General features: G+C 52.1%; 1 protein-coding gene across 13 annotated transcripts in view; it reads left to right on the top strand.

Annotated features, from left to right (window-relative positions):
• The window catches only part of CCDC57 (coiled-coil domain containing 57), a 110,655-nt gene that overhangs the window by 51,027 nt on the left and 39,974 nt on the right, over positions 1 to 19,654 (top strand). For all 13 annotated transcript variants that reach the window (XM_037993422.2, XM_037993419.2, XM_037993418.2 and 10 more), the window contains 3 exons: positions 6,484 to 6,620; positions 11,864 to 12,064; positions 17,839 to 18,052. In XM_037993422.2, coding sequence (XP_037849350.2) covers positions 6,484 to 6,620; positions 11,864 to 12,064; positions 17,839 to 18,052 — 552 coding nt within the window. The remainder of the gene's footprint in view (positions 1 to 6,483; positions 6,621 to 11,863; positions 12,065 to 17,838; positions 18,053 to 19,654) is intronic.

The raw sequence follows: 19,654 nt of genomic DNA, 5'->3' as shown, positions 1-19,654 counted from the left end.
TTGAACCCAGGAGGCGGAGGTTGCAGTGAGCCGAGATTGCACCACTACACTCCAGCCTGGGTGACAGAGCGAGACTCCATCTCAAAAAAAATAAAATAAAATAAGGGAGGTTTTATTTTTCTTTTCCAATGCGGATATTGTTTACTACTTCTTGCATTATTGCCCCTAGCTAAACTCTCCAGTGTGATATTCATAATCGCTGTCTTTCTCCCTATACCCAGAGAAAGAACTTTCGGCATTTCACTTTTTTAGGGTTAGTTTTTGCTGAAGGTTTTTTGCAGTGGGGGTAGTGGAGGGAGGTTAAGGAAGTTTCTTTCTGTTCCTGTTTTAATATAGATCTTCATTTTTTAAATAATGATTCTTTGTTTTTGTTTCATATATTTTGTATCTTTGTTGTTAGATGTGTATACCTTTAGGATTATTATTTTTTTTAGGATAATTGACCCTTATATTGTTATGTAATCTTCCTCTTTATCGTGGCAACGTTCTTTGTTCTGAGGTCTACCTTGTCTGATATTAGTTAATCCACTCAAGCTTTCTTTTGATTCGCGTTTGCGTGGTATAACTTTTTCATCCCTTTTTCTTTTTACCTACCTCTGTCTTTCATATTTGAAATGAATTTCTTTTTTTTGAGGCGGAGTCTCTGTTGCCTAGGCTGGAGTGCAGTGGCACAATCTTGGCTCACTGCAACCTCTGCTTCCTGGGTTCGAGCGATTCTCGTGCCTCAGCCTCCCAAGTAGCTAGAGTTACAGGCATGTGCCAACATGCCCAGCTGGTAGGGTTTGTATTGTTAGCAGAGACATGGTTTCACCATGTTGACCAGGCTGGTCTCAAACTCCTGGCCTCAAGTGACCACTTGCCTTGGCCTCCCAAAATGCTGGAATGACAGGCGTGAGCCACTGCACCCGGCCTAAAGACAAAGACTGTTGAAAGCATGCAGAGAGAGCGATGCATGGCCTACAGGGGACTGTGACCGGAGCAGCAGTGGGTTCTCAGCAGCAGCTGTCATCAGATTTGTCTTCAGAAGGAAGTGGCATAATATTTTTCAAGTACCGAAAGCAAAAACTGTCAACCCATAATTATACATTCAGTAAAAATATTCTTCAGGAATGAGAGTGAATAAAGATATTCTCAGATGAAGGAAAAGTTTGTCACCAGCAGACTGGATCTAAAAGAACTGATAAAGGAGGTACTTTAGACACAACGGAAGGAAGGAAACTAGGAACGTCAGGAGTGAAGGAAAACTAATGGCAAGGGTGAATATGATAGACACTCTTTCACACTTGACTTTTAAAATTACGTTGACAGGCCGGGCGCCATGGCTCATGCCTCATGCCTCATGCCTGTCATCCCAGCACTTTGGGAGGCCAAGGCAGATGGATCACCTGAGGTCAGTAGTTGAAGGCCAGCCTGGCCAATGTGGTGAAACCCCGTATCTACTAAAAATACAAACATTAGCTGGGCGTGGTGGCGCACGCCTGTAGTCCCAGCACTTTGGAAGGCCGGGTGGGTGGATCACTTAAGGTCAGGAGTTTGAGACCAGCCTGGCCAAAATGGAGAAACCCCGTCTCTACTGAAAATACAAAAATTAGCTGGGTGTGATGGCAGGCGCCTGTAATCCCAGCACTTTGGGAAGCTGAGGCGGGTGGATCGCTTGAGGCCAGGAGTTCAAGACCAGCCTGGCTAAGATGGAGAAATCCCATCTCTACTGAAAATACAAAATTAGCCGGGCATGGTGACAGGCACCTGTAATCCCAGCTATTTGGGAGGCTGAGGCAGGAGAATCGCTTGAACCCAGGAGGCAGAGGTTGCAGTGAGCCGAGATCATGCCACAGCACTCCAGCCGGGGCAACAAGAGCAAAAATCCATCTCAAAAAAAAAGAGTTTTTGCCTTTAGTTTTCGTAAATTTCATTATGTTGTAGGCCGGGCGCAGTGGCTCAAACCTGTAATCCCAGCACTTTGGGAGGCCAAGACGGGCAGATCACGAGGTCAGGAGATCGAGACCATCCTGTCTAACATGGCGAAACCCCGTCTCTACTAAAAAATACAAAAAACTAGCCGGGCGAGGTGGCGGGCGCCTGTAGTCCCAGCTACTTGGGAGGCTGAGGCAGGAGAATGGCGTAAACCTGGGAGGCGGAGCTTGCAGTGAGCTGAGATCCGGCCACTGTACTCCAGCCTGGGCGACAAAGCGAGACTCTGTCTCAACAAAAAAAAAAAAAAAAAAGGAATTTCATTATATTGTATCTGGGCATAGATTTCTTTGGTTTATTCTTTTTGATATTAAACTGAAGGTTTATGTCTTTCACCAAATTTCAGAAGTTTTCATCCATTATTTTTCAAGTTTTTTTTTCAGCTCCATAGTCTTTCCTTCTGGGAGTCTGAGGACACAAACGTTTGGCCTTTTGTTATTGTCCTGCGGGTCCCTGAGGCTGTGTTTTCTCTTTTTTTTCAATTTGTTTTCTCTGTTGTTCAAATTGGATAGTTCCTTTTCCTCTGTTCTTCAAGTTTATCAGTTCTTTCTTTTGTCATTTCCATTTTTCTGTTAAGCCGATTCAGTGAGATTTTTGTTGCTGTTTCTAAAATTTCCATTTTGGTTTTCTTTTTCCTTTTTTTTTTTTTACTTGTGGTTGTTGTTTTTGAGACAGGGCCTTGCTCTGTTGTCCATGCTGGAGTGTGGTGGTATGGTCACAGCTCACTGCAGCCTTGACCCCCTGGGCTCAAGGGACCTTCCCACCTTAGCTTGCCGAGTAACTGGGACTACAGGCTACAGGTGTGCACCACCACACCCCGCTAATTTCTTTTTATATTTGTAGAGATGGAGTGTCACTATGTTGCCCAGGCTGGTCTTGATCTCCTGACCTCAACTGATCCTCCTGCCTCAGCCTCCCAAAGTGTTTGGATTACAGGCGTGAGCCATCACAGTTGGCCTTAGTTTTCTTTATATCTTACTTTACTGGAACTTTCATTTTGCCATATGTTTTTAGAGTGTATTAAATTGCTTGCCAGAGTTTTTTGTTTGTGTATTTGTTCATTTTTTTTAGAGACAGGGTCTTGCTCTGTCACCCAGGCTGGAGTGCAGTGGGCATGATCATGGCTCACTGCAGCCTGGACCTCCTGGGCTCAAGCAACTCTCCGGCCTCAGACTCCTGAAGAGCTGGGGTTATGGGTACGTACCAGCATCCATGCCTAGCTAATTTTTGTGGGGTTTTTTTTGTAGAGATGGGGTTTTACTATGTTGCCCAGGCTGATCTTAAACTCTTGGCTTCAAGCAATTCTCTCACCTCTACCCTCCCCAGTAACTTGCTCGAGTATTGCTATGACAGCTGCTTTAACATCTTCATCCCATAATTCCAATGTCTATGTCATCTTGGTGTTGTCTCTTTCATTCGCATTGAGATTTTCTTGGTTGTTAATATTACAAGTATTTTTTTTAAATTAGAGATGGGGTCTCACTATATTGCCCAGGCTGTTCTGAAACTCCTTGGCTCAAGTGATCCTCCTGCCTCAGCCTCCCAAAGTGCTGGGATTACAGGCAGCCTCCTGTAATTTTTTACTGTATCATGGACATTTTGAGTGTCACATTATGAAATTCTGGTTCTTATTAAACCTGTGTTAATTCTGTCATTTATTTTATCAGATAAGTCAGCCTTTCTGGGTTCACACTGTGTATCCTGGCCCACTCTGGTGGGCTGAGGTTTGAATGTCCATTACTTTCCAGAGCCTTGATGATGCTGTTTTACTCTGCCCACACGTGAGCTACCAAGTGGCCAATTAAATCCTGGGCAGTGTCCCCCTCCAGGCCCAGTTGTCAGAGGTTTTGCTGTGCTGGTTCTGTTGATTCTGGCTGGTTTTACACGGCAGATCCTCAGGAGTCTTCATGTAGACCTTCTTCCTCCTGTGACCCTCCCCACATGCTCTCCCAGAAGCTGAGATGGCCTTTATCTATACCAGGCTGCAGGACTGTGGGCTGGCAGGAGGGCAGGTGTGGTCCCAAGGGCTCCACCTGCATGTCCCCGTCTTCCTGCTCCATTGGTCCCAGGAGCAGCTTCTCTTGGGCCTTTTTTTTTGGTCTGAGCTCTGGGTTGTGGCTGCCTAGCACCAGGCCAGTATGTGCAGGAAGGAGACGAGGGACTCCCTGCCAGCCATCCCTGGGATCCGAGGCCCCTAGACGCTCAGGCTTTGTTTCTCACTGTTCAGAATCTTCCTCTAGTGGGGCTTTTTGTGTTCTGGCTGGGCCTTTAGCTGAGATTAGTGGGGGAAAATGGGGGTGGACTGCAGGGTTTCCATCGTGTTAAACCACCCTTGCAGTTCCAGGAAGAATTCAACATGTAGTGATAGATTCTTCTTTTTATAATTTGACAGATTTGGTTTGCTGATATTTCTTTTGTTTTTTGTTTATATGAGACACAGTCTCGCTCTTTGACCAGGCTATTCTTGAACTCTTGGGCTCAGGCCATCTTCTTGCCTTGGCCTCCGTGTAGCTGGGATTACAGGTGCGAGCCACCAGGCCCAGCTTGGTTTGCCCGTGCCCGTGTTTTATTGAGAATTAGTACATTTATGTTCATGAGTAAGACTGGCCTATAATTTTCAATTCTCGTAATGTTCATGTGAGGTTTTGGAATCAAAGTTACTCTGGCCTCATAAATATGTTGGAAAGTATTCTCTATTTTTCTGTTTTCTAAAAAAGTTTGTATCAGACTTATCTTAATTTTTCTTAAATAATTGGTAGAATTCAACTTTGAAACCAGCTGGGCCTGGAGTTTTCCTTGTGGGAAGGTTTAAAATTGTGAATTCAGTTTTTTTCATAGTTATAGGACGTTCAGATTTTCTTTTTTATACATTTTTGATGTTATATTTTACTAAGAAATTGTCCATTTCATCTAAATTTTCAAATTTTTGACATAAAGTTGCTTATAGTATCCTATGAGTTTTTAAATGTCTGTGGGGTCTGAAGTGATAACTCCTTTTTGCCATTAATTATATTGGTCATTTGCTTCTATTTTTTCCTTGCTTAGTATTAGTGGGTATTTATTTTAGCCTTCTCAAAGAGTCAACTGTTGGTTTTGTTGATTCTCTATTATACATTTATTTTCTGTTTCCTCAATATCTAATACTGACGTTATCTTTTCTTCCTCCTACTTTATTTGGCTTTTTTTTTTTTTTTTTTTTTTTTGACGGAGTCTCACTCTGTTTCCCAGGCTGGAGTGTCATGGCACAATCTTGGCTCACTGCAACCTCCACCTCCCGAGTTCAGTTGATTCTCGTGCCTCAGCCTCCTGAGTAGCTGGGACCACAGGGGCACACCACCACGCCAGGCTAATTTTTGTTTTTTTTTTCCAGCAGAGACAGGTTTTGCCACATTGGCCAGGTTGGTCTCCCACTCCTAACCTCAGGCGATCAGCCCGCCTCAGCCTCCCAAAGTGCTGAGATTACAGGCGTGAGACACCATGCCCAGCCCTATTTGGCTTTAATTTGGCCATTCTTTTTAAATTTATTTTTCTGCTTGTGTTTGTGACAGGCTCTTGCTCTGCTGTCCAGGCTGGAGTGCAGTGGCACAGTCATCACTCATTGTAACCTTGAATTCCTGGGATCCAGGGATCCTCCTGCCTCAGCCTCCCAATGTGATGAGATGACAGGCAGGGGCCATTGCGCCTGGCTCTCTAATTTCTTGAGATGAATGTTTAGCTCACTGGTTTTCAGCCTTTCTTCTTTTCTAAAATATTTTTTTTTTTTTTTTTTTTTTTTTGGAGACAGAGTCTCGCTCTGTCACCCAGGCTGGAGTGCAGTGGCCGGATCTCAGCTCACTGCAAGCTCCGCCTCCCGGGTTCACGCCATTCTCCTGCCTCAGCCTCCCGAGTAGCTGGGACTATAGGCGCCCGCCACCTCGCCCGGCTATTTTTTTTGTATTTTTTAGTAGAGACGGGGTTTCACTGTGTTAGCCAGGATGGTCTCGATCTCCTGACCTCGTGATCCACCCGTCTCGGCCTCCCAAAGTGCTGGGATTACAGGCTTGAGCCACCGCGCCCGGCCTCTTTTCTAAAATATTTATCTAAAGCTGTAATTATTTTTGGAAGGACAGCTTTAGATTCATTCCTGAAGTTTCTAAAGTAGTATTGTTGTTATCTTTCCATTCAAAATAGTTTTAATATCCATTGTGATTTTTTTCTTTGATCCTGTGTTATGTGGCATCTTTTTTCTCAATTTCTAAATAAGTGGCTCTTTATTTGGACAGACTGGAGCAATTGGTCTGTATCAGACACTACATGGTAAGGTCAGACTTTTTCCTACAAGGATTCTTGCTTTCTTTACATGAGGATTATGCTTTCTGTACAGCATCTCTAATCTTCATGTGGACCCAGATCTGCTGACTCCAATGAACAACAGCTTTGCATTGGGGTCAGCCGCTGGTGCCATGGCCTCACGGGAAAGGGAGAGCTGATAGAGATGTGTGTCTCCCCTGAAAGGCCTTCCTTCGTTCTCAGATCTGAGCGGACAGAAGCCACTGTTCTCTGCAGGAGGGTCTGTCCACGCTGGCCCAGTGTCCTCCGGACTGGCACTCAGGAAGCTCGGGGACAGAGTGCAGCTCCTAAACCTGCTGGTGACACGACTCAGACAGAAGGTGAGGCGCTCGAGTTTGTGGGGTCTTCCTCCCAGAGAGCCGTTGCTGGGGGGGGGGCTGGGGCATGGCTCTGAGCGACTGCCCGGTGCAATCCCAGGTGACCTCGGGCATCCACTGACCTCTCTGTGCCTGTTTTCTTCTGAGGAAGGGGCCGTAGGGAGGTCCTGGGAACCGGTTCATCTCAGTTGTGCTTGTGGAAGGCTTGCCAGGAGAATCTGGGAAGCACGGTCCAGGCAGTGGAGGCAGTGCTGGCGGTCAGACCACCAGGCCCTGGCTGTGCCCACTCAGAGGGGTCCTGGTCAATGGGGAATGTGTGTGGGCTGCCTGATGCCACCTGCCCACTCAGAGGAGTCCTGGTCAACAGGGCGCGTGTGCTCCATGTCAGTGACGAGCTGCACGTCATCTGAGACACTGGAGCCTTGGCAAACGCTGTTCTTTTCAACCTCCTGGGCCCTTGCCTTTTGGGGGTCAGGTGATATTCCTGCTGGGGCCAGTATCTGCATCCAGCAGCGAGCGCACCCTGTTTCCCGTGGGGCTGGGGTCACTGCCTTGGTTTGATTGCTACAGAGTCCTAACATTGTTTTGATTTTTACTTTAAAAAATTGTGTGGCCAGGCATGGGGGCTCATGCCTGTAATCCCTGCACTTGGGGAGGCTGAGTTGGGCAGATCACCTGAGGTCAGGAGTTCGAGACCAGCCTGGCCAACATGGTGAAACCCCGTCTCTATAAAATACAAAAAATTAGCCGGGCATGGTGGCAGGTGCCCATAGTCCCAGCTACTTGGGAGGCTGAGGTGGGAGAATTGCCTGAACCCAGGAGGCGCAGGTTGCAGTGAGCCGAGATCACACCATTGTAATCTAGCTTGGGCAACAAAAGCGAAACTCCATCTCAAAAAAAAATTTCTTTTAATTGTAAAATGCATTAATATATAACAAAGTTTACCATTTTGACTATTTTAAAGTGCACCTATCAGTGACAGTACATTCACGATGTTGTAGAAACATTCTCACTATTACCAGAGCTTTTCTCCCCACCCCAGATAGCAGCTCGGTACCAAAACCACACAGCAGTATCACCCCTTCCCTGCTTCCCGCCTCTAGTAACCATTCCCCTCCCCGTCCCGATCCGTTTGTCTACTGAAGGGACCTCATACTAACACAGTCATACAGCAGTTGTCCTTTTGTCCTTTTGTCCTTTGTGCCTGGCTCTTTGACTGAGTAGAATGTTCTCAGGGTCAGCTCTGCGTTTGTCAGGGCGCCGTTCTTCCCGTGGCTGGCGTGTCCCGTTGTACGGATGGATCACACTTCGTGTATCACTCATGCACTCAACATCTGGGTTGCTTCCGCTGTTTGGATTGTGCATGACGCTGCTGTGAACGTTCCTGTGTGGACTTATGCAAAGTTCAGTTCTCCTGGGTGTACACCTGGGAGTGGAATTGCTCTGTCAGACGGTCACCCTGTGTTTACCTCTCGAGGAGCCGCTGCACTGTTTTCCCCGACAGTCACCCTGTGTTTACCCGTTGAGGAGCTGCCATGCTGTTTTCCCCGACGGTCACCCTGTGTTTAACCCTCGAGGAGCCACCGCACTGTTTTCCCCAGCAGCCGCACCATTTTACCTCCACCAGCACTGTGTGAGGGTTCCGGTTCCCCATCCCCACCAACACTAGCTGTTTTCTGGCTGTGATGCTAGTCATCCTGGTGGGAGTGAAGTGGGGCCTCATTGTGGTTTTGATTTGCATTTTCCAGATGACTCCTGATGTCGAGCAGCATTTCACGTGTGTCTTGGTCGGCATTTGTCTTCTTTGGAGAAATGTCCGTGTAGATCCCTTGCCCAGTTTTAATTGGGTTATCTTTTTATTTGAGTTGTAAGAATTATTTTTATATTCCAGATACAAGTCCCTTATTAGATTTATGATTTGCTACATTTTTTTCCCATTCTGTGGTTTGTGTTTTCACTTTCTTTTTTTTTTTTTTTTTTTGAGACAGAGTCTCACTCTGTCACCCAGGCTGGAGTGCAGTGACGTGATCTCCGCTGACTGCAACCTCTGCCTCCCGGGTTCAAGCAATTATCCTGCCTCAGCCTCCCAAGTAGCTGGGATTACAGGCGTGAGCCACCATGGCCAGCTAATTTTTGTATTTTTAGTAGAAAGGGGGTTTCACCAGGCTGGTCTCAAACTCCTGACCTCAGGTGATCTTCCCACCTCCGCCTCCCAAAGTGCTGGCATTACAGGTATAAGCCACTGCACCCGGCCTGTCTTTTCACTTTCTTGATGGTGTCCTTTGAAGGACACCGAATGTCTCCAGTTTTGATCCAGTCCCATTGTTCATGTCTCCCGTTGCTTGTGCTTCTGAGTCGTGCTGTCCTCATCCCGTTGCCTTTATTCCTTGTGAGGCGACATAACGAGGGAACTTCCACATGTCCTCTCACATTGTAAATACGTAAATCACACCTTCCCTGCAGCCTCTGCTTCTTCCCTAATGCAGAACATCTCTCTAGAAACAAAGTATTCCAGATTTCCCGTCTGCTGAGGGAGCAGGCAGTGCTTCAGAAATTGGATGCCTTTTTTTTAAATCTTCCTAAGATGTTTGATGGATTGATTGACAAATATGGCTGGGTGAGGTGGCTCACGCCTATAATCCCAGCACCTTGGGAGGCCGAGGTGTGCAGATCACCAGGTCAGGAGATTGAGACCGTCTTGACCAACATGGTGAAACCCCATGTCTACTAAAATACAAAATATTAGCCAGGTGTGGTGGTGCGCGCCTGTAATCCCAGCTACTCAGGAGGCTGAGGCAGGGCAATCAATCACTTGAACCCGGGAGGCGGAGGTTGCGGTGAGCTGAGATTGTGCCACTGCACTCCAGCCTGGGCGACAGAGCAAGACTCCATCTCAAAAAAAAAAAAAAAGAAAATGACAAATATAAATTGGATATCTCTGTGGTGTGTGACATGATGTTCTGAAACATGTCCACACTGTGGAATGGCTAAATGAGGCTAATTAACATGTGCATCACCCCTCAGACCTCTCATTTGCTGCTGATGCCTAACGTCTCACCTTGATTGGAAGTGCATCTTTGTTGTTGCAGTGAAGAGGAACTTGGCTACTTTTCCATTTCTGTTGAAGATCTGTGTACCCGTGAGGGGCTCCAGTCGGGGGCGTGGGGGTTGAAGATCCATGTACACGTGAGGGGCCACAGTCGAGGAAGATCCGTGTACACGTGAGGGGCTCCAGTCAGGGGGGTTGAAGATCCGTGTACACGTGACAGGCCCCAGTCGAGGCGGTTGAAGATCCGTGTACACATGAGGGGTTCCAGTTGCGGCGGTTGAAGATCCATGTACCCATGACGGGGCTCCAGATCTCTGACACTTTGCAGTTGCTGTTTCCCCCATTTCCCACACAAATCCTACAGATAAGAAATAAACATTTAAAAAGCTTTTAGGCTGGGCATGGTGGTACACACCTGTAGTCGCAACGCTTTGGGAGGCTGAGACGGGAACATCACTTGAGCCCAGGAGTTTGAGAACAGCCTGGGTAACATAGGGAGACCTTGTCCCTACAAAAACTAAACAAGACTGGGCACGGTGGCTCATGCCTGTAATCCCCACACTTTGGGAGAGTGAGGTGGGAGGATTATTTGAGCTCGGTAGTTTGAAACCAGCCTGGGCAACACAGCAAGACCCCATCTGTACTAAAAACTGAAATAATTAGCCAAGAATGGTGGTGCGTCTGTAATCGCAGCTACTCAGGAGGCTGAGGATTGCTTGAGCCCAGATGGTCGAGGCTGCAGTGAGCCACGATCGCGCCACTGCGCCCCAGCCTGGGCAACAGAGCAAGACCCTGTCTCTAAAAATAAAAACGGGCTGGATGTGGTGACTCACAGGTGTAATCCCAACACTCTGGGAGGCTGATGCAGAAGATCGCTTGAGTCCAGGAGTTTGAGACCAGCCGAGGCAACAAAGTAAGATACCGTCTGAATAAAATAAGTAAATAAATACAAATAAATACAAGCTTTTAATTTTACCTTGGTTAATCATAGATGATTTGATTATCCTGGGGAAAATGTTCACCTTGAAGTAATATTGTTTGGTTGGGTTTTTACTTAGCAGTGTCTGTAAATTAAATAATAACCTTTATTTGTGTGTAGGTAGCAAATTCAAAAATGAAATATTCATAAGGAATTCACTGTAGGAGTCCCTGGCATAGGGGAAAGTAATACTTTATGTTACTGGGAATGAGGCGGGAAGGCTCTGGTGCAGGGAGGCATTCGTCTTTCTCACCTGCTCTGCTCTTCTTCCTTCCTCTCCCCGGGAGTGGTGCGGTCAGTGAGAGGCAGCCAGAGCTGGAGGCCAGCCCAGGGCCCCCAGGGTGGGTCTCATGGCCAGCCTGTTGCCTCCTAGAGGTACTCTGTGGCCTGCGACTTCCCTCTCCCAGCCCCCCATTCACTCGGGTCTCCTGTTGGCCTCCACCTGCCTTTCTTTTTTTTTTTTTTTTTTTTTTTTGAGATGGAGTCTCGCTGTGTCATCCAGGCTGGAGTGCAGTGGCGCGATCTTGGCTCACTGCAAGCTCCGCCTCCCGGGTTCACACCATTCTCCTGCCTCAGCCTCCCGAGTAGCTGGGACTACAGGCGCCCGCCACCACACCTGGCTAATTTTTTGTATTTTTTTAGTAGAGATGGGGTTTCACCGTGTTAGCCAGGATGGTCTCAATCTTCTGACCTCGTGATCTGCCCGCCGTGGCCTCCCAAAGTGCTGGGATTACAGCCCTGAGCCTCCGCACCTAGCCTATCCACCTACCTTTCAATAGCCTCAGCCCTCCGACCTCCTGGCCTGCCTCCCTCTGGCCTCCCCATTTCTGCCCCCTTTGATTAGCAGAAGAGAAAAATCTACACCTCCTACTGGTTACTTGCAATTCTGGAGGCTTTTGTTTCTCCTTGGAAGGAGGGCTCAGGAAGGGGTTTCGAGGCGCTCTGCCTCTGTCCATGCACGGATTCTCCCCACCAGCCTGGGAGTCCAGAGCAGGGTACCAGGAGCCCCCGGGGCCAGCTGTGTGGGGCAGGAGGAGCAGTGGCTGCGGTGGGGGGCAGAGGGCAGAGGGCAGTTGCATCCAGCTGGGGAGGAGGCCCTGGTCTCGGGCTCCCCTGCTCTTTCCCCGCACTCACAGCGCTTCCCGGCAGTGCCCCAGGGGCCTGCTCCAGCCCAGCCGCTGCCTTGACTACTTACACTGCCTTTGAAATGGCTCCTAGGTGCTGCGGGAACCCCTGGAGCCGGCCGCTTTCCAGCGTGAGCTTCCCCGTGAGGTGGACCAGGTACACCTGGAGGTTTTGGAGCTGCGGAAACAGGTGGCTGAGCTGGGGAAGCATCTCAGGACAGCCCACCACGGGGGAGGAGAGCCTTCAGGCAAGAAGCGGCCCCCAGCCTCGGACGCCGTGACCCTAGGGAGAGAGGTGGGTGCCCGCCAGCTCATCCTGCCACCCGCCTGTCGAGGCTCCTGCCACAGAAACTGCCCTTGCCTGTGCTCTGCTAGCGTTGCTGCCTGTATGCCCTGGGAGCTCAGGTGGGACGAGAGCTGCAGTGAAGGCTGTGCCTGGAAGTGGGCCCTGCTCTACCCTTCTCCCCCTTCTTCCTCCGCCTTCTTCCTCCGCCTTCCTCCGCCGCCTTCCTCCGCTTGCCTCCTCTTTTCCTGGTCCTTCACCTTGACGCCCTGTTGGTGGGGGCAGGCCCGGGCCCATCCCAGCCCTCCCTTCAGCTAACAGCATCTTGTGTTGGAAACTCACACACTGAAGGTGGCTCATGTTTACTTTAATGCAGGGCCTTGATGGCCTGCTGAGGGGGCGTCTGTGTGCACAGTCCTGCCTGCCCCACGCCTAGCGGTGGGCCCTCCCTGCGTGGGGAGGGGGCCACACGGCCCTCACTGCTGCGTTCAGAGCCACGCAGCTGCTCCATGCCACGGCTCTCCTATCCTGGTCCTGGTCAGGGCCTTGGCCCCGAGGGAGTGACCCCCAACTCCATGGCTGGGTTTGAGCCACAGCTCTGAGCTGTGGAGATGACCCCAGGTCGTGATTCTGCAGCTTGGCAGAGCCGACCAGCAGGGCTCCCTTCTTCCTACCTAAGGCCAGAGGGAAAGGCTGTGAAGGACAGACTGCCAGCCTCCCTGACTTCCTACCCCAGACTGTTGGTAATTGGGGTAACTGTAGCAACCTATGACCTGTGTGACCTGTGAATCCACAGAAGGGTTCACGGACGGTAGACGATGTCTAGAAGGCACAAAGTGGAAGACAGCGTGGATCCCCAGGGCACCATGCTTAGGGAGCAGGACCCCAGGGACTCGGACTGGAATAGAGTGGACTGAGGAAGATGGGGCCGTGGCTGTCTCAGGCTCCTGGACAGTGAGGAGCAGGCCAGAGCTGCTTTGGCATGGGATGGGCAAGACCATGAGGTTGCCTCAGGGGGACGACAGAGCAGCGATGGGAAGGCGGAGGGAGCCTGAGGCCCCAGCAGGTGCCCAGCCAGTGTGCACAGGAAGCGCTGAGCTGGTTGGTAAGATACTGAGCTGCACCTGCCCCTGTAGCTTTGGTACGGAGGTGCTGTCCTCAGGGGTCCCCAGCACCCTAGCCCTCCTGGGCTCCCAGTCCAGCCACTCCAGGGTGGCTCCTGCCCGGTGGGGGCTGTGGCCCCTGGGCCAGCTAGCAGCACCATGGGGGTAAGCATGTCTGCACCCCCACACGTGTCCCACCCACCTGAACGCCGTGTGTTCCCGGACACGGGTGGGCGCCTCCTTGGGCAGTGAGGGGCCCCAGGAGCTCTCACTGGCAGCCCTTGCGTAGTTCGCTGTCTTCCCACTTGTTTAGAATGAAGGAGCAAGAATTTATACAAATAAACAGCATTTTTTCTTTTTCTTTTTTTTTGAGACAGTCTCACACTGTTGCCCAGTCTGGAGTGCACTGGTGCTATCTTGGCTCACCGTAACCTCCTCCTCCTGGGTTCAAGCAATTCTCCTGCCTCAGGCCCCCAAGTAGCTGGGATTACAGGTGTACCACGCCCAGCCAATTTTTGTATTTTCAGTAGAGACAGGGTTTCACCATGTTGACCAGGCTGGTCTCAAATTCCTGGTTTCAAGTGATCTGCCTGCCTCAGCCTCCCAAAGTGGTGGGATTACCGTGCCTGGCCCAAATAAGCAGAATTTTAAATTGAGGAATTAAATCCTGTAGCAGACAGAGTGGGAGCTGAAGCCACCTGCAGCCCAATCCCAGTTATTGGAGCTAAGGCACAGGCGGGGCAAACACTCCGGGCTCTGTGTCTATGTGCATGGAGGGGACAGTCGGGCTCCAGGGTCCTCCTGGGTCTGAGCATCCTGTGGCCGGGCTCTCCACCCAGGCGAGGCCCACCATGGCTCTGTCTTCTGCCAAGCAACGTGGCTGCGCTCCTGGAGACGAGGGCGGGCCCAGGTTGTTGCTGCTTGCCGCCGCCGGGAAAGGAGCCCAGACGGAGAAGGGGGCAGGGCCCTCAGGTAGAGGATCAATGTGTCCGTTATGTTGGGTATAGAGAGAAGTGGGTAGAGCTGCGTGTGCATCTGATCCCAGCTCTGTCCTGAGAGGGCCCGCAGCCTGGACTCGGCCACAGCAGGTGCCAGTTCCACAGTTCCAGGCACTGGTTCCATGGTTCCTGCTGTGCTCACAGGAGCTGGGGCTCCAGCATGGAGGCAGGTTCGGAGGGCACAGGAACCAGCAGAAAGGGGCCCCCACTGACGAGATCTAGGCCAATAGGCAGTGATGGTGAAGATCATAATCCATTGAGTCAACCAGGAAATAATGGGTCCAGGCTGATAGCAATGGACAGATCAGTCAGGGGAACAGGGCGCTCCTTCACGCAAGAGTGCCAGCCAAGGAACGCGACAGGAATGGTACGCTGGGCGATCACAGATGGGTACTGAGCCAGAGGGATTCCCATCAGACAGACGCGAAGCAGCATCTCCCACATGTGACTTCTTATTTTCAAGGGTAATGCTGGCTTTCCAGTGGAGCAGCCTGTTGGACCCCAGCTGAGCCGAGTGATCAGAGCTCCCATTGCCAGTAGTGGGTGCACCTGCCTCCGGGCGGGCCACACTGAGACGGCACAGACTCACTCTCGGGGTCCCTGCCAAAGATGCAGAACCTGAGCTTAAGCACGAAGAAACCTCAGGCAGGCCCAAACAGAGGGACTTATGCACGCTTGGTGGGTGCCCAAACATGGAAGCTGGGGAGCCACTCCAGTTAGGAGACCTGGGAGACCCCACATAGAAATGCCAGGTGGGACCCTGGACCCTGCACAGGAGAGACAGTGTAGAAACGCCACGTGGGACCGTCGTCCCTGCACAGGAGAGACGGCGTCAGGGCATCATCCGTAGAAACGTCATGTGGGACCCTGGACCCTGCACAGGAGAGACGGCGTCAGGGCATCATCCGTAGAAACGCCATGTGGGACCGTGATCCCTGCACAGGAGAGACAGTGTCAGGGTATTATCTGTAGAAACGCCACGTGGGACCGTGGGACCCTGCCCAGGAGAGACAGCAGGGCATTATCTGGATGGCTGGTGACATTTGCACACGGGCAATGGACCAGGTCACATATTGTGTGCATCCACCCAAGTACTGAGGTGTGACGCAGCACGGTGTCTCCAGCCTACCTCCTGTAGTGCAGGAAGCCTGTGCAGGGCCGGTGAGGAAGCGCCCAAGTGCCCAGGGAGTGTCCTCCAGCACCCCTGACAAAAGCTGGTTCCTTCCCCGGCCCCAGCCAAGGAGCCAGGCCTGCAAAGCCGAGGCCAGGTGTGTGCAGAGCACATGTTCCCGCTTCTCCTGTGGCAGAGGGAGAGCCTGTGGACAACAGTGGGGCGCTCTGCTCCCAGGCAGGCCCCACTGGGCTGAGCCGCACAGCCTAGCTTTGCCCTTCCGTGACTGCACCACCCACATCAACTGCCTCTAGTCCTTAAAACACAAACTTCCCCCCAGGCACTGGCCGCCAGGGCTGAGTTGGAGGATGTGTTGTGTCCCTGGGTCCACTGGGGGGCAGTGTTGGCCATGGCATTGGCGCCGGCTCTGCCGAGAAGCGTTGGAGTGTCGGGTGGTGAGCACGGGCCCAGCCTGATGGAACCCACTATACCAGCTCCAGGCCTCAGCCTCTGAGAAGGACTTCTCTGTGTCACTCACACATGTCCTCAAGACGTGAAGACATTTCAGCAGACCAAAGTTTCCTTCTAGTGTCCTTCTAATTTCCTCCTAATTGTCCAGATACATGGAGACATCTCCCCCTCACCAGGGGGGTTCTGGGGCAGTCCCAGGCGTGGGGGCAGAGGGGTGGGCAGCCCCTGGAGCACACAGTGGTGAAGACGTTCCTGAATATGTCTCAGGCTGTAGAAATCTTATTTTGTGGAAAGATTTTAGAGAATCATCAAAATAAACTTTTACCAAATAACATTTTACCAGAAACTGGATCCAAGAGAGGTAGAATCGTTCATTCCCTGCCCCCCAGGTCACTGTGGCAGAATCACCTGACTAGGACGTGGGCCCTGCAATCTGTGCCCTCCTTCCTGTGCCTGTGGGGCCAACAGCAAGAAGGCCCCTCAGTGCCCCTCAAGCCTGGCACCAGCCGCAAGGGCCTGGGGCAACATCGGGGCGTCTTTGCGGGGAGAGGGAATTGTCTCTTAAATCTCTAAGTGTTTTGAGGTTTGCAAAATCTGTTTTCAGGATTGTTCTTTCCTCAGTTAAAGTAACAAAATAACCCAGTGTGCTCCTGTAGAGGACCCAGGGCTTTAGACCCAGACTCCTCGTCTCCCCTGCCTGGCTGCTCTCCCCCAGCCCCAGCGCTGTGCCATCTGCAACCTGTTTTACCAGCACAAGACCTCCCTTCCTCCAGACCTGCCTTGGCCTCTCCTAGGCCCGAGAGCCCATTCCTGCCCATCCTCCCGGGGCCACGAGTGAGCCTCTGCGCCACACTTGCCAAGGGTGCTCACGGAGCAGGCACGAGGCCCGCTCACTGGAGGAAGCGAGTCTGGACTCGGGCTCAGGCCTGTGGCGAGCCTCTGTGGGGGCTGCCCTGCACCTGGCCTCAGCCGGGGGCCTGCGGCACCGAAGAACTTTCTCTGTCCAAGAGGAAGGCAGACATCTCTCCCCTTTGCTGTGTCATCCCCGCGGCCCCCGAGCATCCCACATGAACCTGTGGCACATGCCCAGAGGCACTGCATACAGTGGATGCGCCCCAGGCCATCCGAAGAACAGCAGCACCAGGAAGGCAGCAGCACCTGCCAGCCCTGGAGAGGCATACCAGGAAGCTGGTGGGGACAGGGTGTGCTGGCCTGTTCCAGGGACTCAGAGATCGTGTGGCCAGGACAAGGTGCAGCTTGGCTCCTCACAGGGGCCAGGAGCGGCACGGGAGAAGTAGGTCGTCGGCTTCCGTCTCACCAGGGCCTGGACACCACTGGTTTTTCCTGTGCCCCCATTTTTCGTCCAGGCATCCCTTTGTGTTGGGATTGCACTCTGTAGCACTGGCATGGTGTAGGCCGCAAGTCCGGGCTAGGCTGAGCAAGGACAACACAATGATTCCCAGGGGTTCAAATCTAGGGTTGGCCCAGGCCTGGGGTGCTGAGGGGGAGCCCAGCCAGCTCCACTGCCCCTGTGTCAGCCTCTCCCTCTCCACGGCCTTTGTGCTCCCCCTGCACCTGCTTCAGGAGGGAAGCCACAGCCAGCCTGCAGGGTGGTTGTGGGGTGTCCATTTGGCAGGTAGAGAAAGGAGGGACCCCGAGGCGTGGAGGAGAGCCAAGCCACGCCAGCGGGAGGTGTCCTCCTGGGTCCTGGGCACGGCTAGAGGCCATAGCCTTCTCTCTGCTCTCCCTGGGGAGCTGCTGTGCTGGTTGGATGTCCTGAGATTCTCACTGTGTTCACCTGGAAGACACAAAGGCATATGTGACCAGAAGGCAGGGATGGCGGGGAGGAGGCAGAGGGCCCGGGGGCCACCCTGGCCTGGGAGATGTGTGGGCCTTTATTCTATTTGTGGAAGAGAAGGAACCCACTGAAGCATTGGGAGCAGCGACCCTTTTTGTCTTTCTTTTGGAAGGACGTCACCCAGTGGTGGCGCCCAGCAGTGCCCACCCTGGGAGAGCAGGTGAAGAGGCTCCGTGGGCAGGCACCCCGGCGTCCTCCCATGAGAGCAGCCTCGCAGGGGTGTCTACCTGTGAGTTCTGTTACAGGGCCTCGCCAAGGGAGAGCCTGTGGAAGCCGAGGACGAGGGGGAACTTTTCCTGCACCTCCGGCCGGTGGCACGCGCCCCTCAGACCTTATCTATGCACCAACTCCAGAGGAAGCTGAAGGAGGCAGCCAGAAAAATCCTCAGCCTCTGCCTGGAGAAGGAGCAGCTCATCGAGATGGGGAACAGGCTCCGTGCGGAGCTGGGCAGGCCCGAAGGTGAGTCCGGGACGTGGAGGCCGTGGCCTGGTTGCAGGCCGGGTTCTGGGTGTATGCTTGGGGTCCGTGGGAGGGCTCTGGCCACAGCCTTCTCAGGAAGGCCCGAAGGCGTGCAGAAGCCCCTCTTGTGAGTGGGGCCTGGTTGGAGGCCACTGCACAGAGCAGGACCTCATCTCAGCTGCGGACGCTCTGGGAACCCACTTTGCTGGCACCATTGTGAGAACAACGCCACAGTTTAGCAAAGCAGCTGGCATTTCTGTGTGGCTCTGTGGTGGGCAGCAAAGATGGCCACAGACTTCTCCAGATAAAGGCAGCAGTGTCTCCTGACTGAGGTGGAGGCTGGGCCTGTTGGACACAGACACACCCGGGCTGACTTCCTAAGAAAGGCAAGGGACACTGGCTTTATGACTGAGTGTTTCAGTGAGTCATTCATCTGTTCCTCCATGCATCCACCCACCTACCTATCCATCCATCCAACCACCCATCCTTCTACCCATCCATTCACCCACTCACCCATCCATCCATCCATCCATCCATCTACCCACCCACCCATCCATTCATCCACCCACTCATCCATCCACCATCCACCCACCCATCCATCTACCCACCTGTATATTCATCCATCCATCTATCCATCCATCCATCCATCCATCCACCCACTCATCCATTCATCCACCCACTCATCCATCCACCATCCACCCACCCATCCATCTACCCACCTGTATATTCATCCATCCATCCATCCATCCATCCAACCACTTATCCCACCCACCGATCCATCTACCCATCCATCCATCTACCCACCCACCCATCCATCCATCTACCCACCCATCCATCCGTCTACCATCCATTCACCCACCCATCCATCCATCCATCTACCTACCCCTCTACCCACCCACCCATCCATCCATCTACCATCCACCCACTCATCCGTCCACCCACCTATCTATTCATCCATCTACCCATCCATCCATCTACCCACCCATCCATCCGTCTACCATCCATTCACCCACCCATCCATCCATCCATCTACCTACCCATCTACGCACCCACCCATCCATCCATCTACCATCCACCCACCCATCTGTCCACCCACCTATCTATTCATCCATCCGTCTATCCATCCATCCAGCCATCCAACCACTTATCCCACCCAGCCATCCATCTACCCACCCACCCACCCATCCATCCATCTACCATCCATCAACCCACCCATTCATCCATTCACCCACCCACCCATCCATGTATCAATCCACCCATCCATCTGCCCACCCACCCAACCATCCATCCATTTACCCATCCACCCACCCATTCATCTATTCACCCACTCACCCATCCATCTATCCATCTACCCACCCACCCATCCATCCATCCATTCATACACCCACCGACCCATCCATCTATTAACGTATCCATCCATCCATCCACCCACCCACCCATCCATGTGTCCATCCACTCATCCATCCACCCACCCACCCAACCATGCATCCATCTACCCATCTACCCACCCATTCATCCATTCACCCACCCACCCATACATCCATCCATCCACCTACCCACACACTCACCTATCCATCCATCCATCCATCCATCCATCCATCC

This window comes from Chlorocebus sabaeus, chromosome 16, assembly GCF_047675955.1.
Source record: "Chlorocebus sabaeus isolate Y175 chromosome 16, mChlSab1.0.hap1, whole genome shotgun sequence".
In the NCBI taxonomy this organism is placed as follows: Eukaryota; Metazoa; Chordata; class Mammalia; order Primates; family Cercopithecidae; genus Chlorocebus; species Chlorocebus sabaeus.
This window is presented reverse-complemented; position numbering and strand designations above follow the sequence as displayed.